Below are 14,090 nucleotides of genomic sequence, written 5' to 3'. Positions count from 1 at the left end.
CATTGGAGTGTGTTTGTGCGTTTTAAATAAACTTTAAAATACTATGCTTGTCATTCAAGGTTAAAAAAATCCATTTATTCAATGATTTCTTCACTGACGGCATACAGTACATGTTTTATTTTATGTATTTTCTGCTTAAAACTACAAAGCCATGCGGTTAACTATAATAGTGTTCATATGATGTCATCAAACAAAATTCACAATCGAATCTTACCAATCTGGAGCTTCCCTTGTATCTGAGCGCCCCGAAATCAGTGATGCTGTGTGAACAAGAGGCTTATAATAACTCAATCTTTGCAAATTCCTCTCTGGCCCCCTTTCTACCTTGTTGGGGTGCTTGTTCCAGGCTAAGGACTTTTTTTTCCACCAAGCAAGCACTAGGTCCATGGGTTGAAAATGGGTGCTCAGCAGGCACCAACTGCTTTCTGTACTAAGCAAGGGGCAAGTAAGCCCTAAATACATCAGGGTTATAGTTATGGTGCAGAGATGGGGAGCTCGTTTCAGCAAGTGACAGTCGAATAGAGGAGGTCGATAAGTTGAGCACGCACACAGAACTCAAATTAGACATCTAGCGCTTTGTATTGAACTGTATCTTTTTTTTCTTCATGTTCAAACGCTAGGAGCTCATGTCGTGGGGGGCAGTGGAGCTCAGAAGGAGCATAAATGTAGCTTCTCACGGCCTTAACCTCGAATTTTGAGGCCACTTTGAGTCACCATTTATGGTTTTCACCCAGCATCACATTAGACGTGTGTCGTACTTGGTGTCGACATAGGAGGAGTGGCTTATTGTCTAAATACTTAATTTGACCTGCAGTGACTCACTGGAGATTACTCGCAAACAAGTCTTGGTTGCGATGAGATTTCTGCTCAGCACTTGAGCTCAAGCGGGGTGAACTTTTTCAGAAATTTTCTGCCTGTTGTAAGTTCTACTGTTGTAATTTAAGATCAGTAAAACTGGTTTTGCACCCGGTGGCACAAGTGCTTAGGGAATCGGCCTCACAGCTCTGGAGTCCTGGGTTCAAATACAGGTCACGGCCATGTGTGTGTAGTTCACATGTTCTCCCTGGGCCTGCGTGGGTTTCCTCTGGGTACTCCGGTTTCCTCCCACATTCAAAAAACATGCATGGTAGGCTGATTGGACACTCTAAATTAAGTATGGATGTGCGTATGAATAGTTGTTTTTCTCCTTGTGCCCTGCAATTGGCTGGCCACCAATTCAGGGTGACCCCTTGCCATCAGCTGAGACAGACTCCAGCACCCTCTGCCACCCTAATAAGGATAAAGCGGTACAGTAAATGACATGAGATGAGATAAAACTGGTTTTATTGCCTCATTACAGATCCTGGATATGGATTTTTTGACCAGACCAAAAAAATGCTTTTAAATGTGGAGTCGTCAGGTCTCTGATTAATTTTTCACTTTGCATCAGCCTATACTGTCACGTTATGTTGGGATTTTTTTGGAGGTGTGTCTTTCTTGTGTGTACGGTCTGAATGTCTCATAGCCAGCTGTGTTGAGTTTATTTTGATTAGCCTTTTGTGGGTATATATGGTGAGTGTTTGTTGATCCCCTGGCATGGGAGAATTGCTAACTTTACCTGGTGTGTATTGTGCCAGTAAGTCATTTGATATTGAAATTTTGTTTTTGAAATTATAAAATATAAAAATATTAGGGTATTTTTGCACCAGTAATTTCCGCCACCTTTTTCCTGCGTCCTGGGTTTAACTTTGTCGTAGCCGACACCGATGACAAATCTAGGATGAGCTCGGGCACAGAGAAGCCAGCATTATATCAGGGAATGGTTGACATAATGTTTTAGCTTTGCATGTTTGAGTTTTAATTTGCATTTGTTGTTGTGATGGGAAACAGTGTGAACTTACTGAACTGAAGGATTGAAGGTCACGCATATTTACTGTTGCTTTGCAACCATGTCACGAGCGTGAAGACATTTGTCATGACTTTCTGCAGCTTTGGATAATGTTATGGTCTATGCATGAGAAGTATTTTTGAACCAGTGAACTGTAAAACGGTAAACCTCAACCTTCCTTTTTGTCAACAGCATCAAGCTTTTTCACTTTTATCAACTTCTTTTCATCTGATAATGACAGCAGTGTTTAGTGTAGGTGTGCATTAATATCACACAGTGACATTGTACCCAAACAATTGCCTATTGTCTCTTCAATAATCATAAGTTGCATGTTTGCTTTATTTTATAGGAGTGATGCCAGTGCCTGAGGTGTTATCTGAAACTGCAAGTGCTGCAAGCATGTTGAGCCCTGTCCTCAACGCCTCCAATGGAGATGGACCAGATTCGGAAACTACCTCTGCGATTCTGGCCTCTGTCAAAGAGCAGGTATGAACTGTCCAAAACAAAAAGACATTTCTTTTGTTGTATGTTGATCATTTTAAGTTACTGGACATCAGATTGAACTGATATATATCTCCCGTATCGCTTACAGTAATCACTGTGTTGATCAGATGTTGCTATTAAATCCTAATGTTTAATCGACTACATCCTTATTTGTCCCATTACCTAGATAATTTAAACATTGGGATGCTTTTAACTGTGCGAACATTACATTGTGTTTTATAAGAGAACAAGGTCTTGAAGCCAGGTTGGTATGTTATAACACGTTATAAAAGTTATGATGAATCGTTGCACACAGACACAATTCTAATGGATGATATACTATTCCTGACACTGAATACAATTTGGACATCTTTTACTCTGACTATGATGAAAATAAAATCGGATTGCTGAAGGCTATTAATGCACCACATTATAATCCACTCAATATATGCATTATTTTAGTCTGGGTCCAGATGGACAGTACCACTAATCACAACCATTGCCACCCAAAAATCATATTACTCATGTATTTAAAGTTGAAATCAGCTAAATCTTTTTAATCCCTATCACAAAAGTACAGAAGTCTGTCTAAAACATATTAAATCAAATTTCACTGTGATTAAAACAAAACATATCAACATATCATGACAGGATACCTACTTTTACACAAAGACACAAACAAAAAATATTCTAAATAGGAAAATAAAAATGTTACAATGGGTCCCTTTGTTTGGTAAAGATTTAAACAGTACTTGTTTCATCGGTTAACATGTCACACCTGCCTGTTATTATTGATACTATGTCATTTGATCTTATAAATCCATTATGGATGAAAAAGATTCTATTTATAGCCAAATTTTTAAAGTTATAGTTCTTCAATTCATGCACTACCCTTTGGTTCAAAAGCACTCACAGCATCAACTTGGAATGCATAATTTGTACACTTCATCCACTTTCAAGTATGACTTTACATAGCAGAGGCCAATAAGTAAGACTAATAACCCAGATCGAAATCTGCCATTTCCCCGGAAATCAAAACTTCCCATTCAATTGTAGTGGGAATGAAGTTGCTTCACCTTTACTCCATTAACAGCCTGGCTATTGCCATCACTCTTCCTTGAGACAGGTTTTTATACCCCCTCCGTCTCCCTACACAGGCTGCTGAGCACATACATCAGTTACAGCTTGTTTTTTTTGTGTTTTTTATTCTCCATGGAATTTACTGGAGTTCTTGCTTTTCGGAATGTTCCTGCCACATTTTGTAAGTGTGCACATCCCTTTCCTGGCCCACTAATAGAAATTCAAGAGTCATTGGCATTCATTTGTTTTTTCATCCAATTTTTAGCAACTCATATTCTGGTCAGGTTATGCTAACTAACTTCCAGAAAAAGGCAGAGACTGTATCAGTCACAGGGCGAACAACAATTTGCACACATATATTCACATTGTCACGGAGCAGTAATGGTTTTAAGGACGCTTCCTGCTTCTTTCATACATTTAATTCAATAAATACAAAATTGATTAGCAATTTAAAACTATGCATTAATTTTGTGAGTTTCCGCCATGGTATCATTAATCCTTTTTACTACATTGCTATCTGTTATGAAGTACGCTAGCCCTGAAAGAGATGTTAAAGTCTGATACATTGTCTCTTTGATGGCAGATTAAGTGAAAATTCCTTCAGTACTGACTATTTACCCTCATTTTATACTAGGGATAATTAAATGTGTTGAAATTTAGTAACAGCATTGCTCGGGTAATAAGTTGTGGAGTTTATCTCATCTCTCATCTATTTTTCTAAACCAGTTTATCCTCATTAGGGTGTGCTGGAGCATATCCCAGCCAAACAGTCAGTTGACATCCCAAATTTCTTGCCAGCCAATCGCATGTCAGCATTGTACAATTTAGAAAATATTTTAAAAAATTACACTCCTCTTTACAAATGCCAATATTTGGAATTAAATAAAACTCCCAAACGTGTGATTGTGAGTGCGAATAGTCTGTCTTGTCTATGAGCGGACAGCGACTGATTGGAGACCAGTTTAAGGTGTAGTCAGCCCTTTACTCAATGTCAGCTGAGATAGGATCCATCACCCTGTGACACTGACAAGGATAAATGGTATTGAAAATGAATGAATGAAAATATATAAAGGAAATAATAAAAAATGTTCACCCATGCTACAGTAAAAAAATATAAAAAGCTGAAGGTTTGTAAAAACACAGTACACAGCTCTGCTTATGAGTTTATTAAGATTTTTTAAAATGTAAATAGTAAAGGCCCTTCCTCATTAAAAAGTAAAATATTTTTCAAAGTTCATCACATATTTAGATTGTCATGCGATGATGATTTGAACGACCATGCAATATTAATTGTGTTTTGCTCTCTATCCAAGACACATCCATGCAAGGCATAATAAAGGAATTCAAATTACTGCTTTGAGGCAGACATGTAACATGTCTATAATGTTTTTTTTAATGCTTTTGTTGATTTTTTTCCCTATTACAGTATACATATATGACATCCATCTGACATAAAATACACTTGCAAGTTGCAACCTATTTAAATGAATGAGGCCCTTTGCGATAGTATTGCATGAGTGAATAACACATTTGCCACATATTGATTTAAACAACACACAACCAAAATATTTACTGTTCTTTTTGTTGAAATATTTTGCGTCATCAAAGTACTTTATGGTTTTACTAGGAGGGGATCCTACTTCGCGTTTTTTTCGATTATTGCGGCCATGTCTGGTGTACATTATCCGTGAAAATCGAGAGATTAGGTATTAGTCACATGCCCAGCCGAACTATGACAAAAGTGTGAGTTGTAGTCTGGAAAATGGAGTATGTACATTATCCAAAATGTTTTTATTATGCACTGGTTTTTGATCCCATAATAATGGACACACATATCCAAACATCTGATAGGAAACAAGGGTATTAAGCCCCAAGTATATATATGAATTACAATAAATAGATAAAGAGGTTTGTCCTTTATAAGCCCTTCATACCGGAAGATACCTGACCAATCAGGGATTATATAGGAAGGTCAGTGAACTTAAACTTCATCAAAAGTTGAGGCATAATGCTCCATCGGTCCTACTGCCCTTGATGCCCAAGTGTCTACAACTACATTACATCCATAGGGTATTTTGACATATGGCAACAATGCCATGTTGTTAGAATTCGAAGAAAAACCTAACCATTGTCTTGCATTTCTTAAAACATTTTTTTTCTGGGAACTAAAAAAGGAGTTTTGCATCCTTTGTTTTTCCTTGTGCTTTAGTGATACCATCGCTTTTTGCTAGACTCAAGCAGACGAGTTGTTGCAGTATGCTGAGCAGACGTTTGACACAGCAAATGAAAAGATATCTTTCTTTATATTTCATGAGTTCTCGTCTAATGGAAGTTGATGATTATTTCATTGTGGTAAATGAAGATAGAGAATGATTGGGTAATATGGCCCTCATTCAAGATCAAAAAATTATGTCGTTGCTTCCACAGATCCATAATTATTTCATGGAACTATGTCTGGAAATGACTGGAGTTTGAATGATGGATTTTAGATGTTGTACTCTACACATTGTTGTCATCATTGTCTGACACGATGAAATAATAAACAGGCAATCAGACAGGAGAATATGTACATGAGTGGAGCAATTTATAGTTTTGGGAGTGGGCATTGGCTAATTCCATTTCATCCTCTGCAACTATCATTTGAATTCAATCAAGTTCTATAGTTGATTCCAGAGGATGAATACGTCCCCCTATTTCCTGTTATCTTGTTGTCTTTAAATTTGTGAGCAGTAATTCTCCTTAAAACCTGACCTAGCATTGTCACACAAATTGGTGGTGGAGGGAACGGGTCTGGTAACACAAATTGTTAAAGAGAAGGAATTAAAACTTTGCACTAAAAGCAAAGTACACTGAAAACAAGACAAATCTGTCTGGTGAGGATGAACATTTAAGTAGCTCTGGGATCAACAGAACACTAAATCTCCCTGAATCTGTCCGCCCCCTTGCTGCTCCAAAGTTTTCCTCTTTTTCTATTCAAAGTCGTTCCAATATCACTCCCTGCATGCTATTACGGTCCACTGTCTCCTTTTGGCTTGTTTCCTTTCACCTCGGGGACAACTTTGTCATTGACTCAATGTAGCAAATAATTTTAGAGCTCCAAAACAACGGCTTGCACTGCATCGATCCCAGCAACATACCCAAGGCGACTTTCCCCCTCCCCTCATCAAACTGGCACCACCTCTTTCCTCAACAACTAAATTCCAGACAGACACCACAGGGCACAATTAGATTTCTTTATGCAAGAAATATAGAGGGAGGGACAGTTATAGCTTGGACGCACAGCCTACCCTCCTTTTTCTTTTTCTAATTGCTTAAATGGTCGACAAGCTGTCCCTGTAAGCTAGTAGCTGTAGCTCTTTATCTATCTGTCTTGGTCTTGGTAAAGCAATTACTTGACAAGCTCTTGATTGTACAACTTGTTCGTTAACACATTTTAATTGTGTCCCTGCTTTTCTTGCTTAATTGCTTCCCAATTTGTGTTCACCATCACATTTGGACAACAAAAAACTAAACGTGCCTTTGTGAACTGACAGGAATCGTGAAATAGCAACAAAACATATAGACATAATATCCCAACCCTGAAAATATAATAATGAAGTAGTTTTAATAATAATGATGATGATAATGATAATGGAGTTCATTTTCCCTTGATACCTTCCCCCATCATTCCTCATAGAGCTTGTGTTTGAATTAAGTCAGGCCAAAACCAATTCTAAGATAATATACTAGAACAAGCATTAACCAAAGCGTGATTTTTAACAAGTGATAATTCTGTGATTTCAAGTTAAAACATTCAAGCCTCATTTGCCCTCTGTATCAAGATTCCATACAAATAATTTCCACAATATCTTAAAATCTAGGCAGTTTGGGGGTCGAGGGTTCAATTCCAGGTTGATCTTCACTGTGGGGAGTTTGCATGTTCCAGGTTTTCTCCTCCCACATCCCAAAAACATACATGTAGGCTGGTTGGACACTTTAAGTAAGGGGTCGGGAATCTTTTTGACGGAGAGAGCCATAAACAATTCATATTTTCAAACATTATTCCTTGAGAACCATACTCAGAATTCAAAAGTAAAAATACATTTAAATGTGAGCATTTATGATTCATTTCACCACTTTGAAAGTAAGAAAAAAGTCTGAATTATTTTAGTATCAATGAGAGTATGCAAGCAGAAGAATGTAATGAAGAAAAATTATGATTTAAAAAGGCGCTAGAGATAGTTTCAGCGCCACAATGCCGGCGTGACGCTCCCATTGGTGCACCCGGGACTTAGGTATCTCACCAGCGGTTCCCATATTTTACCACACAGGTTCCCGGGGAGCCATATACACCCATCAAAAGAGCCACAGGTGGCCCCCGAGCCATAGGTTCCCTACCCCTGCTCTAAATTAACCATAGACATGACTGTGACCGTGAATGGTCATCTGTCTCCTAGTGCCCTGCAATTGGCTGGCCACCAATTCAGTGTGTCCACCGCCTCGTGCCTGAAGTCAGCTGCGATATGCTCCAGCACCCCCGCAACCCTTGTGAGGATAAGCGGTACAGAAAATGAATAAATGACAGAATCTTAAAATGTATAAAATCTTGATATTATTACATGACTATGAAAGAGATTTTGGGTCTATTGCATGTGGCACTCAAATGTTATCATGTTCATTTTTAATGAAATCATATTACATTGTTGGCAAAATAATATAGTTAATCAATGGCATGTTCACAAACAAAAAACATCAAATTAATTCATTCATGTATAGAGCTGTCTCTAATACTGTACAACAATAAACGTGAGACACTCTGTTTTGGGGGGGGGGGGGGGGGGATTAGGTTATGTACTACAATCCATGTGTTTTGCCCATGTGCTCAAACATGCCGTTTGGGTGGGCGGATACGTATTTGAATAAATATATGACTATAGGCTGGCCGACGCTTTGCATCGGCATTAACTTTTTGCTAGCCAGATTTGACTGGTCTATTTGGTTTGGGTGACGAGGTGAGAAGGACACGTCACATCAACCAAATGAAAAAGAAGCCAGTATTTTAGACTGACTCAGTAGGAGGTGCAGCAGTCTGCTCAGGAGCAACGAACCCCCGTTGGGAAGACAATGGGTTCTAATTACCAGATTTACTGCATCATGGTAAGGCCAGTTTTTACATTGTCAAATTTTACTTAAAGCTGAGTTGAGTCATAATTCACATCCCTTTTTATTGTTTTGGTGCACACTAAAATCATTGAATGTAGTATTTTATTTTTGGGCATAGTAAATATAATATATATTTAAAATGTTTTAGCTGAATTTGAGTTCACAGATTACTTTGTTGACAAATTAAGTGGACTGCTCAATTTGAAGTCTCACTTAAAGGTGGTTTGGTGGTTTGATGATGGATAATATTTTGTGGCAAAGGAGTAAATAGTTTGGAATGAGCATTGAGAAGGTGTTCATGTAAATAACAGTCAAGTGTGGCAGTTTGAAAATATTTTTTCTCGCTGAGCAAAAATAAGAAACCATTCTTTTTTTCAATGCTGAAAATGACAGCCTATGAAAATGAAGACTGTGCATGTGAAGTTTTCAGTCAGTGTATGTATCGCTCAAAACCAAAATAACACAGCAGCCCTTACTGCTTATAACAAGCTGTTGTTCTCCCACTCTTTGAACAAAGTGACAGTGCTAATATCTGGCCTGGCATCCATTTTAGAACCCTAGCTTGTCATTGTTAATCAACAATTATTCTACAACAATCCAAAGAACAGGTTTTAGTAAAATAATTTTGTACTGTAAATTTGATTTTTTTTAAAACATATTAATGCGGCACGGTGGAGCAAGTGGTTAGTGCGTCGTTCTCACAGCTCTGGGGTTCTGGATTCAAATCCATGCCAGTCCACCTGTGTGGAGTTTGCATGTTCCCACTGTTATAATAATAATAATAATAATCGGACATAGGCCCTGTCGTCATCATCAACAACAAAAAGCCTACTTGTCATCACACCAAGAAACTGCGCGTGACGAAATTGGTTATGGTACATTAATGGTACATTATATAATTGGCATGGTAGGCTGATTGAACACTCCAAATTGCCCCTAGGTATGGGTGTGTGCATGGTTGTCCGTCTCCATGGTGTCCACCGCCTCTGGCCTGGACTCAGCTGGGATAGGCTTCAGCATCCCCCGCGACCCAAATGGGGCTAAAGCGGTTCAGAAAATGAGGAGGTTTACTTTTCTTCCCAAAAATAGAACTCAGCAAGGTTGAGGGTTACACATTTTGTTTGTGATGACTGGGCCTACACATACGGTATAACTTGACATAACCCTTTTAGGGCCTTTTCAAGGGATTTGTGCATAATTATAAATTTTCCAATCTCCATCCACCATCTCCCAACCTCGGGCACGCCAAGGGTAAACCATTTTCAAGTCCTGTTCTCGCTATACAATTAGTTATTGTAGACTTTTTGACATTTTATGATGACACACTGATGTGGCTCCAACTTGACTCCTTGCTGATGAAAAACCAAACCGTCTTTTATGAACAACGCATATTGTAACACGTACCCATCCTATTGCTTTTTGTTTTTTACAACTGAATGGAAAAAGACAATCATTAAATAAAAAGTAGTGTTTTCTTTTTTTTACATGCTACAGCAAAATATTATAAATTACATCTATTTTTAGCTGCAGTTGTGGCTGTAGGCCTAGTTATTGACTATAGTTAAGTCAACATATTTGACATTTAGAAGAACCGTGTGCAAACCAGTTAAAAAGAATAGATTATTATTTTAGATTAGATTAGATTGGATTACTTTGTTTATCCCGTATTTGGGAAATTCACTGTCGCAATAGCAAGAGGGTTAGAATACAGACTCAGGAAAATACATTTTAGACACCAAAAAATAGATAATAAATAAGCAAATAAATAAATAAGTATGTTCAGATGTTTCTTTTGTTAAAGAGCCTGATACCTGATGGGATTGTAGATTTGTCTAGCATGTCCAATTGAATGAGTCGTCCAGTCTACATAGTTAAGGCTTGCTTTCAATACACTCACGAATGCCAACATCACTGTAACATAGTAAAATGGTGACTGTGAGAAAAATTGACATAGAAAAAAAAGCAGACAATTACCATTCATTCATTTTCAACAATGCTTGTCTTTGTACTATCCCATCCAAGACTGGTCGCCTTTCAGTTGTAGGGCATTCTAGAGACTGACAACCTGTACTCACAATCACACCGGCACCTATTGTGAATCGATCTCTTGATGCCCGCACAAAAGTTTAATCTAAAGCACATGTGTCAAAGTGGTGGCCCGGGGGCCAAATCAGGCCCGCCGAATCATTTTGTGTGGAAAGTAAATCATGAGTGCCGACTATCTGTTTTAGGATTAAATTAAAATGAAGAATATAGATTGATATTAAATTTCCTGATTTTCTCCCTTTTCAATCAATAATTGTCATTTTTTAATCCATTGTTTCTGTGTTTTTAGTTCAAAAATCATTTTGTAAAATCTAAAAATATATCTAAAAAAAAGCTAAAATAAACATTGTTTTAGATCCATAAAAAACGGAATATTCAGGGCTTTTAATCCATTTCCTTTCATCCATTTGTTAAAAAATTAAAATGGTCCGCCTCACGAGAAATCGAGATGACGTTAAAGCGGCCAACCCGAGTCCGACATCCTTGATCTAAAGCATTCTAAAAATGTATTTACGCAATATATTAAAAGCGAATGTAAATGTGTTTTGCATTTCTTCATATAGTGATGTACCTCTATAGCGATTTTGATTAGTATTGGCCAGATAAACGAGGAAAGCTAGTCCCTTTGGCGGAAAAGAGGTAACGGGGTGTTTAGCTTGAAAGAAGTCTATATGACATGCACTCTCCATTTCCTAATTTCTTTTCCATGACCATTCAAATCCCAAATTGAAGAATCATGCAGTGTGATTCATACTTTTCTAAGGTTCCATTTTGTTTCACCTTCCTCCTGAAGCTCCTCCTTATTATATAGCGGGAGAGACAGGAAGAGAATGAGGGAGAGTTGAAGAGAGAGAGTTTGCGAGAGAGAGAGAGAGAGAGAGAGAGAGAGAGAGAGAGAGAGAGAGAGAGAGAGAGAGAGAGAGAGAGAGAGAGAGAGAGAGAGAGAGAGAGAGAGAGAGGGGAAAGAGAGAGAGAAAGGGAGAGAGAGATGGTGGTGAACAGTGTGCTTTTTTGGAGGGTGGACCAGTGGGAGGGCACATTGTGATGCAATGTTGCATGAATAATGCCACTGGGCTTCCAAATGCACCGTTGCTATGGGGACCTTTGTGCCTCGCTGAACACTGTGTGTTAGTGTGTGTCTGTGTGTGTGTGTGCCTATGGCCCCCATTGAATGAGCGATAAAGAGACATGGAGAAACCCGAGAAGGCTCAAGTGACACTTGTAGCATGTTTCTCCCCCTCTCTCCATCTCTTCTCTGTTTTTCATTTGACTGTCTCGACCCAAGACAGATGAGTGCTTGGAGGTAGTAGACGAAATGTTTGCGGCCAAAGGGTAGCAAAGAGAAAGGCCATACTTGAAGTATGGTTCATGTGAAGGTATGTCGTCTCATTTCCTCCTATTCTACCTCTTGGCTTTTACTTTGCAATGTTTCCTTTTTTTTGCCCTTGAGATTGCGATGTTTTTCCTGAGCCTGCAGTAACAGGTGTCTGCATGTCAGGCCTTCATTTAGAGGCTGCAGTGATTGGAGAGGCAGGGGGGAAAGGAGGGAGCGAGAGCCTTTTGTTTGGGGTTTTCATAAAGCCTTCTAACAGAATCCTCACCATGCATGTAGTTAGTCATCTCAGTTTAACCTTTCTGCAGCCCAGCACTCCCAACTCGAGACGCACCAAACAAGCAGAGCATCTTTTATCTTTTTCTTGATCAGCCGTGATCTGGTTTCAATGAAGTAGGTGTTTTTTTTCCCTCCAAATCATCATAGCATCAACTAATGAGGCCGTTAGATAAGCGACAGATCACAGAAGGAGAAAGCTGTTTTCTTTCATGTATTACTTTGCAATATGTAGAAAATGGGGCACAAGTTGTAGGTTGTGAGGCTGCTGTGCATGTGATGTCTAAGCAGTAGTAACTTCTTTACACCTGCTTAAATGCTACTGCTTGAGTATATCTTTAAAAAAATAAGAAAAAAACTTGCTAGGTGCTGTGCATGCCTTGATTTTCTAAACAATTGAGTTTTTGTTTTATAATCTTAGATGTCCTAGTATTCTATATTCACTTTATCTGCTGAGTAGCTGCTTTCCAAGATGATTCTTTGTTGTGTTTTGTGAACATATTCACGTGACATCATGTTTTACTACGAAGAGACAATAGGCGATATGTTGCTCGTACTGCAGCATGTTAACAATAAGTTAGCTGCTGTGTGGCCATATATATATATATATATATATATATATATATATATATATATATATATATATATATATATATATATATATATATATATATATATATATATATATATATATATATATATATATATATATATATATATATATATATATATATATATATATATATATATATATATATATATATATATATATATATATATATATATATATATATATATATATATATATATATATATATATATATATATATATATATATATATATATATATATATATATATATATATATATATATATATATATATATATATATATATATATATATATATATATATATATATATATATATATATATATATATATATACATTTTTTCTCTGTATAACTACACACATAATTGACTTAGCGTATGCAGCGCTATGTCACTTTCTCGTCCTGCATTGCTCCGTAAAACATGAAAATTGTTGTTATCCACTCTACTCTGTTTGAATTACATGGAAATTCTTTTATATATATGAATGCTAATGTCTCCCTGCAAACCGACATCTGAGCAGCTGCAACTAAAAATAAAATGAACAATTACAGTGCAAGTGGGCCGTGAATATCTTATATTATTGACTCCTGCAATAATTTATTTGAATCATATTGTTCAATATGGAAGTGATACTGGAGCTGCCTTAAGTATTTATGATCCAAAATATTGATATCATTCTGCTTAGCAATATTATTCACTGATGAAGAAACTGAAAATATGTGTAGTCATTTTGCTGTTTAATGTTAATTTTAGAAAAATAGCTCTTTAACCCCTGCATAACAATCATTTGTTTCATGGGCTTCATAATAGTGGGTTGGAACACTATATAATTCATTCATTTTGTGAAGCGCTATATCCTCAGGGGTCATGGGGTGCTGGAGCCTATGCCAGATAATACCCTGAATCGGTGATCAGCCAATCGTTCGGCACGAGGAGACGGACAACCATTCACTCTCCTACCGAGGGGTAATTTAGTGTGTCCAATCAGCCTACTATTTTTGGAATGTTGGTGAAAACCGTAGTACCTGGAGAAAACCCACGCAGACCAAATGCCACCACATGGAAACTCCACACAGGTGGACCGACCTGGATTTGAATCCAGAACCACTGAACTGTGAGGCTAACACGCTAACCACTCAAGCCGCCGGGCCGCCTTACTATATAAAATGGTAGTTAAAATAGACATATGTTCCGACTATTTAGCAGAATCTAGTCTATTTAGTCAGAACAATTTAAGAAAATGTGTCATTG

The 14,090-nt window shown here is 37.5% G+C and overlaps 1 protein-coding gene across 12 annotated transcripts in view; it reads left to right on the top strand.

Moving 5' to 3' along the window:
- Nucleotides 1–14,090, top strand: part of ctnnd2b (catenin (cadherin-associated protein), delta 2b) — a 117,610-nt gene that overhangs the window by 26,841 nt on the left and 76,679 nt on the right. For 10 of the 12 annotated variants that reach the window (XM_077723596.1, XM_077723601.1, XM_077723606.1 and 7 more), the window contains exon 2: nt 2,217–2,353. In XM_077723596.1, coding sequence (XP_077579722.1) covers nt 2,222–2,353 — 132 coding nt within the window. In that variant the 5' untranslated portion in view covers nt 2,217–2,221. Of the gene's footprint in view, nt 1–2,216; nt 2,354–11,764; nt 11,995–12,017; nt 12,345–14,090 lie in introns of those variants that run through there. The other 2 variants (XM_077723603.1, XM_077723604.1) reach the window with 2 other exon arrangements.

The sequence above is a fragment of the Stigmatopora nigra genome, chromosome 9 (assembly GCF_051989575.1).
Source record: "Stigmatopora nigra isolate UIUO_SnigA chromosome 9, RoL_Snig_1.1, whole genome shotgun sequence".
NCBI lineage: Eukaryota > Metazoa > Chordata > Actinopteri > Syngnathiformes > Syngnathidae > Stigmatopora > Stigmatopora nigra.
The sequence above is the reverse complement of the archived record's forward strand: the minus strand, read 5'-3'. Positions and strand labels throughout refer to the sequence as shown.